Here is a 25,095-nt window from a genome sequence, read left to right as displayed (position 1 = left end):
AAAAGGAAAGAGAAAATCGTTGCTATATGGCTCGAAGCCGTTAGATTATTAATGTCGTTCCATAATGTTGCTTGCGCGTGATCGTCGTACGAGATAGATAAGCTTAAAATGATCTTGCGTCATTACCGACCAACCAAGAGAGAGAGAAACAACGAATTTATTCGATGCACTTTGATTCTCCAACGTGGGAAGAAACGCCGGAGAATTGCACGCGCGAATCGTATCTACTTTTTAAATGTTATTTCGCTAGTTTGATTTTTTTTCTTTTTAATGTTAAATTTATGTTTGCTCAGTCGTAATAAGAAAATTGAATTTTAAAAATTATATAAATTATTGCTGCGAATATATATATATATAAGTGTTAATGTTAAAATTCTAACATAACATTAAATAGAGGATAGAAATAAAAATGATCATCGAAAAATGGTTTGTATTTTAAAATATTCGTATGAATTAAAAATTGAATAGCCTGTATAAAAAAAAAAATAATGATGAATATATCTCGAGCCAATAAAACGGTAAAAGAATGACGTGTAAAGATCAGTCGTTTATTTGCAAACGTGCACTCTACTAACAAAGTTAACGGGCACAGGTGCGTCAATACGTACATATACACATATATTATATAAATGCTAACTTCCGGCTCAATGGGATAATAGAGACGTAATTGCAGATGGCTCGTTTCCTCTTATATAATTAACAAAGTTACTGTAAATCCATTTTACGTTCCCTTAAAGACCGAACGACCGATACGGTTTCGACCATTCACTACCATTCCTCTCAATAGTTTAACGCTAACTTTATGAAGAATAAGAAGAAAAATAAGATGAGATATATATAACAGGAAGAAGAGAAACACTTGTAATTATACAGATGGTCAAAGACATAATTCGTTGGAGACCTTTAATTACAACAACAACAACAACAAGCAGAAATGCTTCGAGTGTTACGATCGAGTTAACAGTCGAGGTAAGAGAGGAACGAAAAACTATTTATAAGAAAAATAAAAGAAAAAGAAAAATTAAAAAATACATTAGAGAAAACATTTATTACTACTTCTCTTTAGAATCGACGTACTTGTCGCTTCCATCGTTACGTTCGGTTAAACCCCGTCATTTGCTTTACCGCTTCGATAAATTACATCCGAAGGGAGAGTACTCCTCTAGAAGATCCCACCAGAGGAAAACAGCTGTACGTTATCGAGGCGTAACGCGTTACAAAACGATCCGCAGTGTCCGCAGTGTCCGCAGAGTCCGCAAACTCCGTAGAGATTCGCGAAGAACCGCACAGATGCGCCCAATGAACAGATGGTTGAGAATGAACATCTTTGCGTTTTCTGCCTCGAGCTTTCTGCCACAACCTCAATATATATCCTAAAAAGAAATCATCGTAAAGTAACTTATACAGTACCACCCCTTTCGTATTCTCCCACACGGATTTAAGGATACGCGTAATTACATAAATATCTTAGTAATGTATAATATTATAATATAATATTTTCTACAGGATAAAAGATAATATTCAGCTATCAAACTTATACGATGTGTGTGTGTGTGTTATTTCAATTAGCATGAATTTTATTCGTAATATTGATAAATGAAAGATAGATTGTTTACAATTATTGTGATATTAAAAAGAAAAAGTAAATTTTTTTTTCAAATGCATTCTATCGTTTTGATATGCACAAAATTCTGAAGGAAAACCTAACATGAACTCTAAGTAACTTTAATTAATAAACAGAACAATGAGATATTGAGACGATACGAATCCTCAGGAACTTCATTAAAAATCATGCCAACAGCCTCGCATATATGCATCACGGAAAACGTTGTTATAAGACTGAGTGAGACCATTGATCGAAATAGAGAACATTTGAAAGAGTGCATTTTCAATAAGTAATTCTATCTTTTATATTATGATAAATGACAAAACTTGCATCTCTTATTTATTACTATTATAAATGAATCATACTATAAGTATCAGATTGATAGATTAACGCTATAATTTCTTGATATATATGATTTATCAATATTATAAATAACATTTATCTATATAAAAAAACATAGCACAAGTTTCATAATGGTAGATGAAGTTTATATTAATCTGATATATACGACAACTTGAAAGATCAAATTGAATATTCGACGAACGAGGACTCGTAAAATTTCACAACTTTGTTTCTCGTTCGTTCGTTCGTTCATTCGTTTCACATTGGCAATATAAATCTGTCAAACCGTAGAAAGTAACAAAATAAAAAGTCAATAAGTAAATACTTAGATCGATCGATCGATCCGTGATCTGTCATGACTTTTCTCTTAATCGTATAAATCATGAAAAATCTTTCAAGGAAAAGGGTAAGATCGTTTAAACGAGATTCCTCAAAAGGCGGATGTTGTAACGTCACTTTATTACGAGTTTCAAAGAAAGCGATTGTCTCACGAGAAGATCATAGGGGTTATCTTATGATCGTTGACCCAATGACTTACGTTTTGTGTCACAGTCTCATATAAGTTCCGTGCCAACTCAATTAACGCGATGGGAGACGACGATAAAAAAAATTCCTTCTTTCTTTTTTTTTTATTATTACCATCCTTATCTTTTCCACGTTTCAACCCTGTTTATGGACAATTTAGATAACACGTATACGTTAACACGGATTAGAAAACAAAACAAAAAGAATGATTGAAACGATAGAGAAGCGTGTTCCACAATGAATGAACGTCATACTTTATGCGTGCTATTAAACCATAAAACGCGTTTCATTGTTAATATCAATGAATTCTGGCACGCGACAATTTTCCCCGTTCTATGCACTTTAGGTATCTATCTCGAACGTAATGAACGAATTCCATAAATACGATATCAATTTTACGAGAAGCTTCTTTTATATTATTATATCGCAAAGTGAAAATGAGAAAGAGAAAAAGAATTCATAAAGCTGAGTCTGGTGTCGATGAGATTGGTAAGAGGAGTTCAACAAGCTTACAAGAGAGAGAGAAAGAAAGAGAGAGAGAGAGAGAGAGAAAAGCGTTTAAATATAGACGTGGGCCGTGCTAAGTTTATCTTTATTGAGGTTTATGTCAGTTCACAATGCAACCATCGTCTACCCTCGTCATTTTACGATCTAATGTAGTTGTGCTAGTAATGCGTGTATGCAGGTCGTATTACGTCCACGATCACCGTCGATTTCTCTCTCTCTCTCTCTTTCTCTTTCTATTTTCTTTTATTCTACGAAGAGAGAAAGGGTCGAAAGATTGATGTAATTAACTAACATGTTGTATGTCTGTACGTGCATACCACGTGATACTTGGACAAGACGTCTGGCTGACACTCGATCGTTTCTAATGCTTTTCGTTTCTTTTCACGTGCTTTATGGACTTGAATCTTTCTCAAATCATTTTATATGAGTAAAATATACAAGTATAGTAAAAAAAATATAATATGAAAATTATTTAAGAATGATCCTTGCACGAAAATATAAAAATGATTTAAATTGTATTCAATAATCTCCTAATATGTAATAAAATAATAACGAAATTTTTTATACAATTTTTTCTTGTTTCGTGTGGTATCTGTAAAACTAATAAATAAAAATTATTGAAAAACACACATTATAAAGTAATTAGTTTTTATAGATAAAATGAATAGGAGGAAGCATGGAAAAGAATGAAAATATGATATTAATTTATGAGATAAAATGAAACTAATTACAATTATAATGTTTATGGTAAGCGGTCTTTGGCTGAATTTTACTTGCAATGGAATGTATATCATAAAAAAATATGATAAACATTACACGGAAAGTAAAATATCATTGCCCGGGTCTAACCACGAGGAGGTAACCGCTTCTGAAGACCCACGAGGGATGTGCATCCTGAAGATGTCCACATCCGAATAAAATTGAAATGAAAGAAAATGATCTAACAGAAAACATTTGTTAAGGAACACCACTCTTAGGCCCCACCCTAAGAATTTCACCTAAAAAACATTACAATAGTAAACGTGAATACAGAGAAAAGTTTGAATATTAAATACTAACATAAAACGAGGAATGCATCTGAATTGATTTTAAGTAACATCGATGATTTTAATTGTAAACTAACACACCCCAATATAATTTCGATAAACGCACATACGGAGATTACAATTTATGAATATTTTACAGATAAAAATTTTCAATCTACATAAAATAAAGTAAAGTAATACAAAAAGTATGCAATTATGGGTTGTTCCATGAAACCTACGTACAAAGAAAATACATTAAAAATAATTATCACACGCGTGCGATACTACGAAGAGAACATTGAACAGATCAAAATTATACATTTAATTATACAAATAATCTCCTTATACTATCCTTTACTATAACTAGGTCCTCGTCTGGTCCTCGTCTGGTCCTCGTCTGGACCCCCTCCTATTGAACCTGCAACAAAAGAAACAGAGGGGTAGGAAAGAAGAAGAAAGATGAGCCTGAAAATGCACCTGAAAAAGAAAAAGACAAGATTTTTTTAGATTTGCAAAGATGCAATGAATGATCAATATTAAATAAATGATGCAATATTAAAGTAATAAGCATATTAAAATACTACCGTTCACCATAACTCAGTCCACTTCTGATCCCCATTTCACCTATTCTTAAAAAGAATTTGGCGTAGTCTCCACAATTCATTCTGCCAACAAAAAATTTAAAATAGGATTGTTTGGTGGGGGGGGGGGATTCTAGGTAAGGACATGATTCTATCCTTGGAGGTAAGATAGAATCAAGGCTCGCGTGGGCAGGGTCGCATCCCTGAAGTAGACCTTTCTTCGAAAAGAAAGAATCTACCCATTACCCATTAAAAAAAATACTGGAAACGAACCTGAAAAAGAAAACAGAAAGATTAGTTTGGATTTGCAAAGATCCAATAAATGAATTGGAATTAATCACATCCTGAAACAAAATAAAACGAAAGTTAATTAAATATATAATATAATAATTGAATAAATATTGATACCTAAAACAATAAAAGAGACATTAAAAAACATTATAAGATAATTAGTTTCTACTAATGAAATGAAGAATGAAAAGTGAGGAAACTGTGTATAATAGGAAATCAGAAAATGATATGATATGGGAGCGGGAATTCGGGAATGGTGTACTCTATCATGATTTTAAAGTATTTTCTGTCTTTTAAATGAAATATCATTTAAAATCAAATTTCGTTAATACTCGATTTATTTTTAGGAAAAATTATATATGGTGTTTGGTGGATGGTATGGCAAATCCAACGATGTTCACCTATAACAGAAAGAAAACTATATTAGTTACTTCCACTCTTAATAACCATTATAAATTATTGACGAGCAAAGAAAAAACAAACAATAAAAATATCAAATGACCAACGAACTATTCTCTCAAGATTCGATCATGCTATCGAATCATAGAAAATAATTCATTAAGTCTGTAGTTGCCCTCTTGAGCCACAATTAAGTGGGGGCCTCTTCGGCTTTTAGCCTCTTCTTTCTTCAAGCCTACTGTCGAACATTCCCTACGTGCGAGCATGAAAAGAATCTTTGACCAAAAACGTCAATCGTTCCAAAAAGTATTCGCATAATTTGGCATATTACAACGATTAATGATATAGAATTAGAATCTTCCCTGATTCTATATAATAAAAAAAACCTAACCGACCCTAACACAACCCTGAAAAATAAATGTGATTAGTAAAACATCCTGAGCTTTTTACATAGAAGGTAATTATTACCTTTTGGTCGAGAGATATCTCATCGCCGAAAGGAATATTATTAACTATGTAAGGTATCGATTCTATTCTAATACCAAACCGTTATAATATGCCAAATTATGGTCGTACAATTTAGAAACGACTTAAAGACATTTTCACCCAATTACTCTCAACTGCTTATAACACTAATATAAATGAAATACATTTCACATTACAATATATATATGAAATAATTCCATTTATTTACTTTCATCATACATCTTATGCAAATAATTCCGATGTACGTTAAGGGGGTGACTCTATTTATTAATTATTATAAAATGCATTCGCGTTTCCCGTTAGTTATCCTAGCTCGTGGAAAATCAACGAACTTAAAAGTTCATCGACTGTGCACATGTTACACGAGCACATTTAATCGAATGTCCGAGCAGTTAATTATGCTAGTCGATGACCTAATAACACTTCGCACTTTTACTATCGAGTAATATAATCGAATTGAAATAAAAATAATACTAAAAATGCAATGCATTTCTTTGCAATATTTTTATTTAATTTATTCTTTATATTGAATTATATGAAACATTTCAAAGACTAAATCGCGATAGTACGAAGTGCTAGTTATAATACTTAAAACTAAGTATCAATTCATCAAAGGTTTTGCGGATTTAATATCGACTCTATCTCGTTCGAGATAGAATCGAAATAGAAATGAATTTCTTAAATGGTTGCAAATCCCTTTGAATCATGATACATAATACATATTACAGAATTGTCACAAAAAAGATTTACAAGTCAAGCAAGATAGAATAAAAAGATATAATTTTGTGACAATTCCGTATAAAACCCGGAGGTGGGGACTCGCACTGAAAAGTGCAAGTATACCACGTGCCATTCCGGGATCCTACCTACTTATAATTAAAGTTTCACATTCGCTCAAAAAAATCTACATGCGTACCAACCCACACACTCCACGATTCTCACATATACCACCAGGGTGCAAAAGCCTAAACTAGAGAGCATGCCCCGGGGCACCTCCGACACCCTAGTTCAAACGCGTTTTCTAAATTTAAGGGAGTACGTACCAATTGCTGTAATCGTCTGTCAAGGCTAGTGATTATTGCATAAATGACTAAAGCAAAAATACAAGTATAAACTAGTATATATTGCATACTAGTTATATACGAGTATATCATAGTTTCCGCAAATAAATGCGGTAACTCTACTATGCAAAACGATTGTTAAAAGAAGAAAATTTCGTATCGTACGCGTGACTCTACAAGTTATTTTTATTCAATAACTTTAAAAAATAATAAGTGCGGTATATTACGTGTCGCGAAACGATGTACAATGCACATTCCTAACCGCACACACATATGCAATGTACACCGTGCAATCACTAGCACAATGACAGACGCCAAATGGGGGGAGAGAAAATTAAAACTAAACCCATACTAACCGTTTCTCACCCATACGTGTAACACCTGGGCACACGCATAAATGAGAACGCAGAAAGTATAGGGGGGAGAAACGGGGATTAGTATATTAATTGCTGAAAATCCTAATCTAAGATTTGATTATTATATAAAAATGTTCTCTCATTAATATAAGCTATGACTCTACAAGTCATTTATAATGACATTTAAGAAGATTTTAAGAATTTAAAAAAAATAATAAAAATCTCGGACGACTCTTTCGTTAAATGGCTGTTCTAATTAAAGAACTGGGCTTTGAGCCATCAGTTAACAGCCAGAGTCTATCCGTCGCGAATGGGTTTTTCTTCTTGCTCATTTTTTTATTATATCGAAAAATAAAATTGCGATTAAATAAACTAAGTACGAAGCAATGCATGTAAGACATTTATTGCATGCTTTTCTGGATGAAATCGAGTAAATTAATACTCGATTTCACCACTACTAAACGCGAACGAAACACGTAATAAAAAAGAAAAGTGCATTAATTAATTGAACTGTTAATTAAATAAATTTAACCGATGAGACAAGAAGACCTATCCTGAACTAATAATATAACATACAATAAAATATACAATTTTCATGAGCAATTTCAAAAAAGGACTAATCCTTTTTTGGAATCACTCATCTGCTCGTCAATAATTTTTTGGAATAATTACAACCAGTAACTCGTGCCGATTGGAACCTTTCATCCTCGGCATGATTGAGCACCGGAGGGACTTTAAATTTTAACTCACGACCTGCTAAATGTTATATTACATATATGTGGCATTTTAAAATAAAATGACGCATGTATGCAATATGAACAATTAGCATTAGAAGTTCTGCGGTGGCTCCAAAACACTCCTACTTCGTAGCAAATGGTCCAGCTGCATCCCTCGTCCATCAGACCCATGGGAGAATTCCTCGATGCACTTTTCCTCGCACTCCCGTGACTCTAATATCGCGGTAAACGAATATAAGAAACTATAAAAGAGTTTCTTATCGCGAAATCGAAATTTTTCTTAAACGGCGAACAACACTGAATCTACATACGCGATACAATTTGAATTTAATTTACGCCCGGTCACTGACTCTACTTCGCGATTAAAATGTTACTTTAATTATTCGTACAAACACTGATTCTACAATTTAATTCAAAGACTGCATTGCACGCAGTCAATGCAAACACAAAAATTTCACTCCCGATACGCGGTCACTTTACTGATGTACTTCACTGACTCTATTTCGCGAACAGTCTGTACGACTGTTTTAAAATAAAAATATAATTTTATATACGAACAAACTCTAATGCAATTAACTGCATTGCTCGCAATTAATTGAATATATAAACTTCAAAAATAACGCGACCGAATTTAAATTAACGAACGATCGTGCTTCTAATCCGTGATTTTAATTATATTAAAACGATCAAACACTCCCGTTACATTGCTTCGCGCACGAATTGCAATGATGTTCTGAAACAGAAAATGAAAAAGAACGATTAATATCGTCGTCGTAATAAAAAAATATTGAAAATTTATCATAGAAAATGTTTCATAGAAAAATATACTTACTTCTAATCTTCATTGATGAATGCACGATGGGTTTCCTACCCTTAGGGTGACGATGACCGAATGCACTGACTCTACTTCGCGATAAAAATTTTATTTTAATTATCGTACGAACATGACTTTACTTCGCGATCAAAATTTTATTTTAATTATTCGAACAAACATGACTCTACTTCGCGATCAAAATTGTATTTTAATTATTCGAACAAACATGACTCTACTTCGCGATCAAAATTGTATTTTAATTATTCGAACAAACATGACTCTACTTCGCGATAAAAATTGTATTTTAATTATTCGAACAAACATGACTCTACTTCGCGATAAAAATTGTATTTTTTAATTATTCGCACAAACACTGACTCTAATTTTTTGCAACTGCATTGCGCGCAGTTCAAAAATCAAACACCAACACTTGCTTACCTTTCTGAAAAAAAAGAAAATAAGAAAACTATTAGTATCATTGTTACCATTTAAAAATTACAAGTAATTATTAAAGAAATGTTTAATAGGAAAATTAATTTACCTTCTATCTTGATTGATGAATGTCCGATGGGTCTCCTACCCTTAAGATGACGATGCCGTAGACGGTTCCAACGAAAATCAGAAACTTACGTGTTTCTTATCGCGACCGCGACACTGATTCTAATTTTTACAACTGCATTGCACGCAGTTCAAACACTAACACAAACACTTAGCCTTCTGGAAAAAGAAAAAGAAAAAACAAAACGATTAGAATCATTGTTATCGTTTAAAAATTATGAGTAATTATTAAAGAAATATTTAATAGAAAAATTAATTTACCTTTTATCTTCAGTGATGAATGCCCGATGGGTCTCCTACCCTTAGGATGACGATGGCACACCTATAAACCGAATAAAAGAAACTTTCGGAGTTTCTTTACTCGAAAAATTTCCGATTTTTGTTTAACGATGCAAACACTCGAGTACCTCATTGCCTACGCGCTCGATTGCAATGATGTTCTGAGACAGAAAATGAAAAAGAACGATTAATATCTTCGTCGTAATCGAAAACTATTGAAAATTTATCATAGAAAATGTTTCATAGAAAAATTATACTTACTTTTAATCTTCAGTGATGAATGCCCGATGGGTCTCCTACCCTTAGGATGATGATGGGTGGACGGTAACGAAAATAAAAAACTATAAAAAAGTTTTTTATCACGAACGCGAACGCGAACACGACTGAAACGTGCTTTACCGACCGCATTGCACGTCAAAAACGTCTGAAAGAATGCACAAGATTAGTGTTCCTATAAAATAAATCGAGTATATTTTAATGTGGGATATAACATGAAGGTAGTATTAAAGGGAAAACAATGAAATGAATTGTAATATGATATTAATTAGGAAAATGAAAGAAACTAATTATCATTATAATGTTAATAGTAAGCGGTCTTTAGCTGGATTTTACTTTGCAATGGAATGTATAACATATAAAATATGTTAAACATTATACTGAAAGTAAAATACCATTGCCCAGGTCTAACCACGTGGAGGTAACCGCTTCTGAAGACCCGGGATGTGCATCCTGAAGATGTCCCCATCCGAATTGAATTGAAACCATAGAAAATGAAAGTCTCGAGAAAAAAATCCTTGAAATTATTAACGAGAATGAAGAGAAAAGTAAAAAACCAAATAACAAAATGATAAAAGAGGAGTAAATCATGAATGGAATCGAAGTAGCATGAAACCTGTGAACAAGTAAAATACATTAAATATAAATGTCATACGCGTGTAATGAGCTAAGGGGAGAAGAATAAATAGATTAAAATTATACATGTAATTATAAATTTAATTATACATTTAATTATACAAATAATTATCTTACACTATCCTTTATTATAACTAAGTCTTCGTGCTGTCCTGATGTAGTCCTCCTCCTATGTAACCTGCAACAAAAAAAACAAAGGGATAGGGAAGAAGTTGAAAAGTAGGCTTTTTAAAGTGAAACTTTTTACGTTTTTTTTTTTAAGTGGTATCCCACCGGTTGGACTAATCCACTGACTCTAATCTATATTACGAGGAACTTACGCTGCACGTACAGTTTGCCCACCGGCACTATATTTACTGCAAGCTTGAGGAACTGAATCCCTGGGCCCGTCTTACTAATAGCGGTGATAGACATCCCTTCTAATGCAGTTTCAGTTCCTATGCTACGTGCACATCTATGCTTGCAAAATCGCGAGTTAAAAAAAGCAAAGTAAAATAAAAAAAAATAAAAAAAAAGGGTTTCACTTTAAAAAGCTGAGGGAAGGACATGATTCTATCCTTGGGAGAAAGATAGAATCAAGGCTCGCGTGGGCAGGGTCGCATCCCTGAAGTAAATTCCTTCTTAACAAATGGCGCCCTTTGCGAAGAAGAAATCCACCCGCTACCCATTGAATTGTTTCTAAAAAAATAATAAAATTTTAATAAACGTTTGATATTAAATTTTATGTAACAATGATTGAAAAACAATCTAAGTAATTGGAGAAGTTTATAATTATGTTACAATCCAAGAACGCAACCAAGCTGAAGACACAGTCATCTAAAATCATAAAAATAAATTCATATTAAAATTATTTTCTATATTCAAAATAAGTTAATAGGAGAGTATGTAATATTTAAAATAATGTATGTATATGTTTAAGCAATTATATATAAAAGTATTAGTAGTGAATAATACTTTGTTCAATACACCTTAAATAATTGTTAATTAAACGATAGAAATGTATATTGTAATCTAAAAATAAAGATGTACCTTTTGATGAACCTTCCTCTTCGAAATCTACTGTAAGACTGAAACATTGTCATATAAAAAAGTTTTTTTTTAATGAATGTTATATACATGGCCTTCCGAAAGTTTCTTATGTATGTAACGAGAAAATTAATTGTAATAAATAGAAATAAAAATTATATAAAATTCTGATTTTAACATTATTTCAATTTTTATGTAATTGTTTAAACAAATGTACATTTGTTGTTATGTTCTTGCGCAGTGATGACTTCGGAGGAGAGAGGTAAAATTGTCATCTATTATAACATAAAATAGAAATTAACTAATATTCAAAGTACGTCAAAAGTTAGGTAATATTTAAATAAATATATATGCGTTTAAACAATCTTAATTATAATAAGAATTCATTAAAATATTAAAATAATTGTTAATTAATCGATGCAAGCGTCTATTGTTGTCTAAAAGCTCGGAATATTTGTTCTGTGATCCCTCCTCCTCGAAATCCACCGTTGATCTGAGTCATTGTCCTCTGTTAAAGTTCTTTTGGTGAAAGTTGTTTACAGGACCTTTCGAACGTTGCGCATGTGTATAAAAAGAATAATCCATCAAATCAATAAAATTTAAGATTATAACGTTTCTCAATTTAATATTCTTTTAATTTTTATGTAATTGTTTAAACTAATGTACATTTTTTATAACGTTTCTGCGTAGTGGTGACTTCGGAGGGTGAAATTTTCATCAAAAAGAATATCAAATCGAAATTATTTAATATTCAAAGTATGTTAATAAGTACATAATGTTTAAAACAATATATATGTGACTAAATAATCTAAAATATAAGTAGAGTGTGTTAGAATATTAAAATAATTGTTAATTAATCGATAGAAATGTCTATTGTTTTTTAAAAGCTCGGAATATATGATGTATGTACCGTTCCCTTCGAAATCCACCGTTGAAATGAGACGTTGTCCTCTAGAAAATTACTTTTATTGAAAGTTGTTTATATGACTTTCCAAACGTTGCGCATGTGTATAAAGGAATTTTACACTTAATACATAAAATTTAAGATTGTAACGTTCTAATTTTTGCATTTTTATAATTTGTCTGTAATTATTTAACCGCTCCTGCGCAGGAGCGGTTAAGGAACTCTTAGGCCCCACCCTAAGAGTTTCACCTATTCGCAAGTAATACGTTTACGTGTCGAAGTCTAACAAAAAACTGATTTAAAACAATGTATGTTATCGCCAAATTTTATGTTTATATAACGGCTCAGTAACGAAATCAAGTTTCAAAAAGTCATCTAGAAACATAAAAGTTAAATATATCACAACAACTTCGTGACCAATTTGTAATTTCGGGTCTCCCAGAGGCGGCTTTGGAGAGCTTACCAGCTGCAGTGGCTAAACTCGGAAAAATTCTAGAGGTTCCTGACGTTAGCGTAAATAGTTTTTCATTGGTAGAAAGAATCGGACACAAAACAAAGAAAAATGCTAGAGGAAACTCTGTTCGCGAACGAGACATCATGGTAAAATGCCATTCATCAAATTTGGTCGACAAGTTTATTGCCTGCAGGAGGAAACGCAATGATGTTACAGCAAATTTAATCATCAATGGGACACAAAAGACGCCAATTTTTGTAAATAAGCGGTATCCAACGGCATTGTATAAATTGCGACAAAATATTATTAAGAAGTTTCCTCACATCAGCAAAAAAAATATTTGGATCACGGCTAATTCTGTTTGCGTAGACCTTAAAAACGGATCGGAACCAGTAAAAATTTTGCCATCAATGGACCTATCAAATATCCATAGTCTTTGTAAATAATATTGTAGTATTGGCTCTCAGCAACGTAATATTATAGCTGAATCATCGTTTAATTTAAAAATATGTCACTTTTACTTAAATAAGTCACTTACGTCACTTTTAATATTTATGATGTTTAAATATTATGTAATAATTAATAATTACAATTCTTATGTATTGTTCTATCTACCATTTGTTTAATATGACTATGCGTAAACAGATTAGTTGCCACCTTAATATTACCAATCTTTGATTATTGTTCAGCAGCTTATACAAACATCTCAGGAACATTACAAACTAAATTACAAAGAAAGTTTAACGCTTGTATTCGCTTTATCTTTTCGTTATTGCTTTGAACCAATACTACTATACTACTATTATAGAACTATTATACTTTTATTTATTATTTACTATTTTCTTTTTACATTTATCTACTTACTGTGCGTTACTACTAATATAATGATAAGTTTAATAATAATTACATAATTTTAATTTTTGTTTTGTTTTATCTATAAATTACATTGTACTATATTGTAATTAATGGCCTTCAGGGAGCCTAGGCTCTAGGGTCAATAAAATATTATTAAATAAATAAATAAATAAATATCAAAATTATTTTCTGTTTAAAATACGTTAATAGGTAATGTAATATTTCAACCAATACATATGTGTTAAAACAAACTGAAATATAAAAAGAATGTATTAGAGAATTAAAATAATTGTTAATTAATCGATAGAAGTGTCTGTTGTTGTCTAAAAGCTCGGAGTATATGTTCCGTCAACCGTCTTCCTCGAAATTCACCTTAAGACTGGCACTTTCTCTCTATGAAAATTCTTTTATTAAAAGTTGTTTATATGACCTCCCGAACGTTATCCATATGTATAAAAAGAATAATCCACCTAATCAACAAAATTTAAGATTATAATGTCATTTTAGTATTCTTTTAATTTTTATGTAATTGTTTTAATAAAAGTATACTTTTTTAACGTTCCTGCGCAGTAATGATTTTGAGGATAAAATTTTCCTCTAAAATATTATCAGATCGAAATTATTGAATATTTAAAGAACGTAAATAGGTATTAGGGTGCTTTGTTTTTCAACTATATATATTTTTTCAAATATTTATTAATATTAATATTAAGAGCCCAAACTTTTAGGGAATTTTTTTTTGAGTACTTGCAACAAAATTTCACGATGAAATCGAAAAAAAAAATAGTTGAAAAAAAAGCATCCTAATAGGTATGTATTGTTTATGCAAATGTATATAGCTTTAAATAATCTTAAATATAAGTAGAATGCATTAGAATATTAAATTAATTGTTAATTAATCGAAAAGAATTGTATATTATTGTCAAAAAGCACGAAATATAAAATCGATACACCATCTTTTCTGAAATCCACCGTTAGACTGACACGTTGTCCTCTGTGAAAGTACTTTTATTGAATGTTGTTTATATGACTTTCCGTAAAAGGAAATTCTAATATATTACGAATATTATTTTTGTTATGTATATATAGCCTTCGGAAAGTCATACAAACAACATTTACTAAAAGAACTTTCATAGAGGACAACGTGCCAGTCTAACGGAAGATTTCGAAGATGAAGGTGAGTAGAATTTATTCTCCGTGTTTTTAATCAAGAATACACATTTTTTTTGATTAATTAATAATTATTTTAGGTACGTCTAAATACTTTAATATACTCTACTAATATTTTTGATTGTTTAAACTAAAATATATTTGTTTTTAACGTTCAAATAATTGCGTTATAAAGATTTATAATATAATTTTATATAAATTATAACCGATTAATTGTTAATATCAATTTGCGACTATCATCTATTTTTAATAATAAGAAAACTAGACTTCCTCCCCGTCATTAGAAGCGATGCGACTTTAGAACGAAAATGTGAATATCTTATTTTTAGTGTAAAAAAAAAGAAAAGTATCATATATTGAAAAGCTTCGAAAGATAATCCAAGGATATTCGAATGCATTGTCATTATTTCTAAAGGGAAAGTCGAATCTTTCCGAAGGAGCTTTTATTAGTCTTGGCTTGTAAAAAGACTCGTTCTTATTCTATATCTTTTTCTCTCTCGCATACAAACACACACACACACACATAAACGTATATAAATGTGAATAATCCGCACACGATCAGGGGCGTGGGGAGGGGGAAAGATGGGGGGAAATACGGAGCGAGTAGTGCGTACTCGCATTCGAGAGGTCGAATGTTTGAACGAGAGGTTGAGATAAAACCAGAATCGCGTGCGCTCGGCTAAAATACGCGCGCGCGCGCGTGCGTGCATGCATGCGTTAGTACGCGCGTACTACACACGCACGCGTCGGCGTTGAAATACTCTTGCTGCTAACGACGAGTTCAAGAGGAGAAGAAGCCTTTGTGCAAATATCACGGCTTTGGCATCTTCTTTTTCTCTCCCACTTGTGCTATTCTTTCTTCCCCCTCCAGCCCACCCCTCCGCCACCCCGTAAACCTCTTTACTTTGCACTCTGAAAGTCCTCCCTCTCCGCTAAACTTCATCGAATCGCCTTTCTTAAGTTCCTTCTGCGATTTATTTTACGACGGCTCGTGAAGCGACGCGTAAACAAGAGTTAAGACTTGTAAGCAAATTAGATACGACGAAGAGAAAATCGTACTAGAGAGAGAGATAGAGAGAGAGTCTTCTTACCGAGAACTTCATTTGAGAAAGTAAGATAAAATGAGAGAGAAATAATAGGTCCCAATTGGCTCGTAAATTGGCTCTTTCGAATTGTGTTAAAAAGATAACCTAGAATATTAAGAATGGTGTCTCCGTCGTGAGAAAATGTAATCGAGATGGAGGGAGGGGGGAGGGTGAAGGAGACATATGCAAGGAGTTTTTGAAATGAATGAAGTTCAACCGCAGGGGGAATGTTGTTCTACTAGAGACAACGTAAGATGAAGTTCAAGTACGATGAAGTGAAGTGTAGTTTTCTGGATAGGTATATGGAATGTTGAAGTTCCAGTATAGCTCCCTGGTGTAGCTGCACAAAGATTTCTCGGGTAAAGAGATTAATCATTGAGGTCGATGAACTATATTAAGACTTCACCGGCTAGCACGAGAGTCCCTGACCTTGACCGATCGTTCCAATGTTAGGTTAGAAGAGATAGAGAACGATGGCCGATCTTCTTCTCTAAAGGGGCTTCGAGTCTTTTTTTCTTTACCGAAAGGAAGACGATAAGTGACATCTCGAGTGACGGTTCATTAACACCCGCCTAGAGACGGACATCTTCCAACCCAGAAAGTCGTATTCTCTATCTCAGTATTATCTGCCCTCTTTCCTCTTAACTATACCTACCCTTTTCCTTTTCTTTATAGAAGAGCAACAGCAGCATCAGCATCAGCAGCAACAGCATCAGCAACAGTCGATGACTCGACTCGAAGAACGGACGTACGCTCAATGGGCCTGATGTCCCGGACAGGAGCCAATGAACCTATCCACCGCAACCCCGCAGGCTCATTATCGCCTTCCACGCTACGAACATAGAACCACGACGAGGTCTCTCTCATCGACATTCCCGCTCATGAAACCGATCGAACGTACGATCGTCCCGCGGCTAACTACACAAGAACGTTACTTAGGATCTGCTCTCGACGGGGGAGTTCTCGTTGAAGGGTGAGATAACAATGCGGATTCATTTCCTAGGGTTATAACACTCGGTATGCTATTTTTAGACATCAGGAGGGAAATGTGGTACGTATATACATATATATATATATATACTCGACTACGTGAAATAGGATATCCAGATAAATCTGAACTTTTATTTTAAACGGATAGCAAACACTTGTTACGCACACGATGAAGAAGAATAATCAACTTACTACCACGAGATTCTAAATGACATCTGTAAATGTTTATTTTTATTCTAACGATTATTATGATAGTCCTATATTTGAAACGAAACGAGGGATTAAAATGATGGACTACGGCGCGATGATGTTCATCCGGTCATTGAAAATCGCGTTAGCGCGAAAGAAAAATGCTAGCCGGTAAATCATTCTCTCTTCTCTACGGTCAAGCATGAGCGGTGACAAGTCCTATCAGGACGAGTCTATTAAATCTACTAGAGGAGGGAATACCTGCCGTGACCATTACTATTCCGGCAGGTCGTAAGTTATCTTCGTTGACAGTAGGCTTGCATAGAAACGTCTTAGGATAGGTATAGGGTACCACAAGAAGAATCTTACTTCCTTCGATATTCTTTCGCCAACATTAGATTTCCTTCTTATATGCACCTTTTTCCTTTTCATCTTTCTTCCCATACTTATATCATCTTCCTCTATGTTTCTACTATAGCAATCGTTCGTATTGTCAAACATTTGTAACGTAATACACTCGATGATAACAGACAAACTTCCATTAGGGTGAAACAAAAGTTCGTGCGTTTTTTAATTAATATTTTCAAAAGTAAATTTTAGAAAAACACAATCCATTAAGTAGTTTCAAAATAAAGTTTTAACACTATAAACGCACGAACTTTTGATTCACCCCAATATCTTTGATATTGAGAAGTAAAAGAAATCGAAAACCATTAATGAGATTCAATAGAAACTGCAACGTGACGTCTTGAAACGTCACGATAATGAAACTTTTATTATATTTTTCCCTTTTTATTTATTCGTACAACAAACGAAAGCTAAGAGAAAAGTAGCTGGAGTTTTAAGAGAGAGGTATAGGAGAAGATGTAAGAGAATAAAAGAAAATCTCGTGTAAAGTACCGAGAGCGTGGGTGGAGAAAAAACGAGGATAAACCCATGAGTACTAATTAACATTCGAGCTATAGCGTTCAATGCTGCTAAAGTAATGGTGGTGGTTCTCTTTTTCTCCTCCCCCCACCGTTTCTCTTTCTTCCTTTTCTTCTTCTTCTTCTTCTTCTGCTTCTTCTTCTTCTTAGTCCTTCTTATAATCCCTTTTGCACTCTATCAAACTCGTGTGTGACCTCTTCACGAAGACGACCAAAGGTTTCAATACCGTCGGACTTTCCATTCAAGTCATTATATTTATTTTATGTAAAATGAAACATGATCATGAAATGTTTCATAATATCATCGGTTAATATATCCTTATTATATATAATGCAAGTTTATTATTATGGGTCTTCAATGAATCGTAACTCTCTTCTCTCTGTTATTATCTTCGAGTTATCAATAATGTCTTTTTAATTTTTATATTGTTTTTTACATTTCAGATATTTATTACTTTAAGATTTGAAGAATTCTATTTATTAATTAATTATCTCGATTTTTTAAAAATTATATAAATACTGTCGTTCAGAAAGTTCGTGTCAATATATACTTATTTTAATATAGAAAGTTTATTCCAAAAGTTTCATTATTTTCCTTAATAACTTTACATGTACAAAACGTGTTATTTTACGTTGTATTATTCAAATAATATAAAGTATAGGAAAAGGTAATAGAGCTTAATGGATAGTATATTACATAGTAAAATAATATAAAATAAAAATATATTATGCATATAGAATAAAACTTATCAATTGGAAGATAAAGCAAGAAATATTCATGATAATCTAATATTTTTCTGAAAATCAGCCCAAACCTTTAGAGCAAACTGATATTACAAGTATCTAAATATCTATATATATATCTGAATCAATTATTTTAAATGTTTTGATAGAAATAATAAGTATACATGAATTTTTGTTAATTATAATGTTAACAACTTGTTTCTCATTGCATGCACTTCGGTGCAACTCGAGACACGAAGTCGCATGGACTCCTCTCAGTTAGTAAAGATGCTTACGATCGAATGTAAGTACTTTATTTAAACGTCGAAGGTCAGGAAGCTCTAGTACAGCAACGCGTTGAACCCTACGACCTTCGCGAGTCTCTTCGAGAAGATATTCGAATGGGTACTTACCAACGACGCGTTGGTTCAACCGATATAAGAGTCTCCTTGGAAAATTTGCATCGCATTCTCGTGAAGCTTTCGCAGGTGCCGATTGTACTACTCGGCATAGTAAGTAGATCTTCTTGTGGATCTCGTTTCTGCACCTGGTCCAGGTAACAGCAGCAGCAGCAGTAAACGTGCAATCGTCTCGACTAATGCAAAGAAAAGAAAGAGAAAGAGACAGAGAGAGAGAGACGGAACGAAGACGATACAAATGGAAAAAGGAAAAAACAAAAATAGAAGAACTCTCCGTCACTTTCTTTCTCTTATTTTCTTTCTTTTTTTTTACGATCCCCATTTATTTTCTTGTGTCCTTTACCAATCTACCCGTACTTCAGTTGTAAAACTTTTGTTGGGTAATCGTATTCGGATGTATGTTAAATCAAGATGACTGCTTTACGCAATGAACGTGCTGAGGAGTACATCTTAATTAAGAAAAATTATTGGAAACGTTTATTTCCAATTATATCGATATATAACACAAGGACTGAAAGAAAAACGTCAATTACAAATCTCGTAAAAGGCATTTTTTTGAGATAACAAATAATCTTAGAAAATATTTCAAACGAACGTCGAAGAATGTCTAATGATTTTTTTTTAACAAAAAGAAGAAAAAAATAAGGTTATCTGTCGATACAAAATTAAACCACCACCACCATCACCACCACAGTCATCGTCATTTATTTCGTAAATCGTAAAAAAAGAATTTAATTGGCATCTCGTATCCAATAGTAACTAACTCGAAATCCAATCGTAATGGGTACGATCGATAATGCAATATCGAACGCGTCCATCCTTACGATCTAATTTTATAAAGTAAGTATTACAATCTTGACTAGGATAGATTGTGCCTGTCATTAAAGGGGTACAAGCAAAGGCACGCGTGTCAGAACGAAATGTAATTAGATTGTAATGGAGAGTCGGGTTCGCTATCGATCGGTACTTAACTCTGGATAAATATCGGAAAGTACGTATTACAGATTGGAATATTGCGAAAATCTATTTGTATTGATAGACGACATTAAACAAGATACGATTATTCATGATTTATCTTTTTTATAGAAAGTTTAATTCGACATAACGAAATAAAACTTTTCTTATTTTCCGTCGATTCATTCTATCCTATAATTAAAAGATAAACGTTGACGCATGACGATTAAAAGTCTCCTTTTTATATTATATATATATAAATCTCTATCGAAGTAAATATCGTTATATATATTATAGAAAGCTATGTATACGAGGCATATATAACATAGATCACTAATTAATTACATTTTTTATCGAGTATATTAAAAATCTTAAAGCTAAAGCTATGCGCTAAGAGATTCTATACACGCTCAATTAAAATCTATTTTATTTTCCCATGTATCTGCGCTATTAGTCTCTCTATCTCTCTCTCTCTCTCTCTTTGCCTCTCATGATTATCAAGAATCTCGATCAACCTTGCGCATAGCCGTTAATTCTCTAAAGATGTATACTAATAAAATAACCAAATGTATTTTACCTACATGAGAACTGATGAGTAAAATAGTACCTACAACGAAAATGTAATACTATTGCATGATTACGGTAAAAAAAGAAGAAGTAGAAGAAGAAGAAGAAGAAGAAGAAGTAGAAGTAGAAGTGGTGGTGGTGGAAGAAGAAAAATAAAAATAAAAAGGTATATATACCTACCGACCATGCTCGTAACATGAAATACCTCGAAGCTAAATGAATTTGCGAGAAAGGAAGAATCGGCTTAACGAGGATCTATCTATCTATCTATCTATCTATCTATCGATCGATCCCCATGCTCAGAGGTGCTTCTTCGTGCAACTTTGATCCAGGCACACGGTTCCTCTACCACCACCACCACCACCACCTTATTTTACCTTCAACGGACAAGTTAATCGGTCGTAATTAAACGGAACGAAGTTCTTAACATTGAACAAGAAGAATACACGAGTTCAAGGTCTCTCTATCTCTCTCTCTCTTTCTTTCAATCACCAGGATCAATTCTATTCTATAAGATTCTATCAAGTATCTTGCGAAAATTCGCATCTTAAGCAAAGTGATAGATCGTCGTTTCTCTTCAACCCCCCACCCCACCCTCCCCCCTCATTCTTTCCTTTATCAATCCGAGAACTTCATTAACGTTACAATGTTATGTGTCAGTAGTATTCTTCAAAGTGTTAGGTGACTCGTGAAAGTTGGAAGGTACCGATACTACTACTACTACTACTACTACTACTACTACTACTACTACTACAGTAGAGCTTCCTGACCTTCCGCATAAGAATAAAGTACGTTGAATAGTTGTATTATTCGAATAGAAAGATATTCTTACAATTGTACAATGAGTTATGCAAATATTGATTGAGTATATGGTCAGTCTCATGAGTTTTTTTTGTTTGCATTCTTACTGTTTATAAATCGTTTATTATAGATAAACAACACGTTTCGAGTTTACTTGTGTCAAGTTTGAATAAAATTGAGTAATAAATAAAGAAAATATTCAAATTGTAAAATTCGTGATTAATAATATAAAAATCCTTGACATTCGAGAATAATGTTTATTTTTAATAATAAATTAAATAAAACTAAATTTTAACTTGTGTTAAATAAACTCAGATGATTTTAATGATTAATTCATTCTAATTAGTCTTCTATTTAAATAAAAATAACTGTCTCTTTAGATAGATAGCAAATGTCTAATAGCGTCATAGTAAAACAAGGATAAAAAAAAAACAAATTACACACGGATATATAATCACGAATGAATATGATCTCGTAGAAGAATAAAATCAAAGTTACAATTAGCACGAATAGAATATCGTTGACTTTGCCCGTTGGGCAGAAACGTTCGACGAAATTACCCTTGAGACTTTGTTCCAACAACTCTTTGCATCGTTAACAAACTCGCAAATGGAGAATGCACATACATATAAACGTGCTTCGAAAAAAATCAAGTGGATGCCGTTTAGTCAGACGAGATCGAGCAATCGTTATTTAACGATCGATCCCATCGTTTGCATAGTTCGTAAAGCAAAAAAGAAAACAAAAAGAAAGAAGAAAAGAAAAATAAGTCTTTACGAAATACGATCCTGTCTGCAGGATCTGCATAGGAATCGTACTCGAAGAAGAACGAAAATATCGTGTCGAGTAGTCGTCGTGCTGCTTCCTTAGAGGATACGTTAGACGTAATCGTGCGTCTCTACGACACAACGACGGGAACCTCGTCGATGATTATAATGGAATGCATGTAGGAATCAATAATTCATAACGCTCATAGGTAGCCAAGAAGCCTTGGGGCGTTCTGCGAATTCTTCGAATGGAATCACCCACGGCGATGAAAAATCCTTCTTTTGCCTTCTGACTACTTTTCTTCTATCTATCTTTTCCTTTTTCTTTCTTCCTCCTTCTATCTTTCTCTAACAGAACGCGATACGTCACAATCGTCATTACGGATGTTATAAAACGCATCAGTCAATAATATCAAGTTTCTTAATCTCCAAGTCGATATATCGTACGACAGTATTTTCATTATCAAATTAACGAGTATCTTTTGAAATTTTTTCCTTGGAAATAAATGATCGTTTTATAGAAATATACTATATAATACGATATCATAGTTTATTGTTGTTTTTTATTTCAATGCTAATACCTAATAAATATTTTGTTTCATACTTTTCGCGATAGATTAAAACGAGATAGATATCTAAAATAATGTCGATTGTATTTTATTTTTGATTTTGATCGTTAGAATTTACGGAACTCCTGTTCCGCGTTGCGTTGCCAATATGTAAGTATTACATTAGTCCAAATTCACGTGAAATATTCTGATATAAGCGTGTTTAATGTACGTATTCGGGGTGAAATGATGTTTTCCAAGACAGATCATTTATTCTTAGAACGCCTTCAACATAAGGTGAAATGTCTTTCTGTGATTTTACACATAACCTTCGTGTTTACTTTTCATTGTTGACCCCAGGTTACTCACGACCTAAGCGTGTATCACTTGTAATATGAATCACTTTCTAAACGTTCGATCATACACTTTTACTTTATCGTACTATGTGAATGAACTACTATAAGTGATGCTCGTACGAGATAAAGTAAAGAAAGAACTTGTCAAAGTTTCGAGGTTAAAATCAATTATTTTTAGGCTCTCGAGTGTCTCGATACGTTTCCGAGTAAAGTTGTCGAATTAAATGAAATCATTGAAGAATATATGCCGGAATCGGCAAGGAATAATAACAACAACACGAACGTAACTCATCCCAGAGCGAGATCGGCATCAACATTATCAAGTACCAAAGATTGTAAGTTAAACAAATTCTGATTTCGATGTTAACCGTTAAACGTTTGAGTAATATCAATATCTTTGGAGATACTTTTTTATTTTCTATTAATTACAGTTACCGCTTATTATTCTTTATTTATGTGCGATAGAAATCGCACGAAGCATGGAATTTATAAAAGACGATATCGAAGAATATATGGTGGTAATGGCACGAACATGCGTCGATATCCTGGAGCCTTTGGCCAATTATTGGCATTTATCATTAGTCAATTAGCTTCCTGTGCCAAACAAATCTTATTCACGCCGTCTTGTTTCATAATCGACAATGTCATACCCATGTTCTTTAAAAAGTAAGATCTATATATATATCGAATATTAACACATTCGCTACTACTAATTTTATTAATTACCCTTTTTTACTTGATTTGCGTATCACATATATGTGACGTATAATCTATAAAACAAATAAATTATTCTATAGTCCATCATTACGTATGTGTGATATTTATACGTAATCTTTTAGCTCATTTAATATATTTCATATTATGTACATATATAAATTAATATTTGTAAAATATTGTATAAAAACAAATGCGAATAAGGCATGGTTTGTGGTAGCGAACGTGTTAACGATTAAATATGATTGAATGATTACTATTTATAAAGATCAGGGTTTAAAAGCGTACAATGTGGACCATCTTCCAACTGGAACTCGTCCGTATTAGAGTATACGAGTAACAACGAAAACGATAACACGATCGTTGGTAATTTGATTAGCATCATGCGACCATTTGCTGTACAATTAATCACAGATATCACAACAGTAAGAAAAAAAAATAAATAAATAAAAAAGAAAAAAAAATCATTGAATTAAATTTAATCCAATACGTTTTACAAAATTAATTTACGAGAGATTTGATCTTGTTGTAGATTAAACGTTGGCTGCAGGCCCTTGGCCTAATCAAAACTTCGCTCGAGTCGATTGAATTGACTAATGCAACTCGTACCACGGAAACAATCGATTGTTGGTCTTACGAGTTATACTTTCATCTAAAAAATCTTCAAGTTAAAATTCTACAAGAAAAAGTATTATTTATATACTATACACTATATTAATAATTAATCTTAAGAGAGAATAAATATTACAAAATATATTTTATTCAAGGCCAATGAAAAGGAATCAAAAGATTGCAACGATGTGACACACTTGAACTTGTGGCATCGCATGGTCCAACTTCGTAATAATTATATTATCCTATACGAGACATTGAATAATAATGACAAAATCTTGAATCTCGCATCGATGGAAGTTTCTTGATTAACGATTCCATTGTTATATATATATATATTCTTGTGTATATAAGATGATGATATAAATTAATCAATTCAATATTGAATTACTTAATGTAATATCTAATGTTAATAATATTATTGAAAAGAGAGAGAGAGAGAGAGAGAGAGAGAGAGAGAGAGTTTCTTGATTAACTTTCGAATAGAAGATTACTTCGAAATGGAAAGATGGAAATAATGTATGCAAATAGAAGGTCCGTGGCCATGCCTCTCGCC

The 25,095-nt window shown here is 32.7% G+C and overlaps 1 protein-coding gene across 1 annotated transcript; it reads left to right on the top strand.

Moving 5' to 3' along the window:
• The first annotated feature begins 873 nt into the window (after positions 1-873).
• On the top strand, positions 874-24,847 carry LOC122515876. The gene is given in 8 exon segments (XM_043633401.1): positions 874-969; positions 1,741-1,843; positions 12,852-13,255; positions 23,392-23,575; positions 23,645-23,879; positions 24,196-24,352; positions 24,460-24,615; positions 24,695-24,847. Coding segments are annotated over 8 exon segments (1,488 nt in total).
• Positions 24,848-25,095: the final 248 nt, after the last annotated feature.

Source organism: Polistes fuscatus, unplaced genomic scaffold, assembly GCF_010416935.1.
Source record: "Polistes fuscatus isolate 324 unplaced genomic scaffold, CU_Pfus_HIC Scaffold1, whole genome shotgun sequence".
In the NCBI taxonomy this organism is placed as follows: domain Eukaryota; kingdom Metazoa; phylum Arthropoda; class Insecta; order Hymenoptera; family Vespidae; genus Polistes; species Polistes fuscatus.
This window is presented reverse-complemented; position numbering and strand designations above follow the sequence as displayed.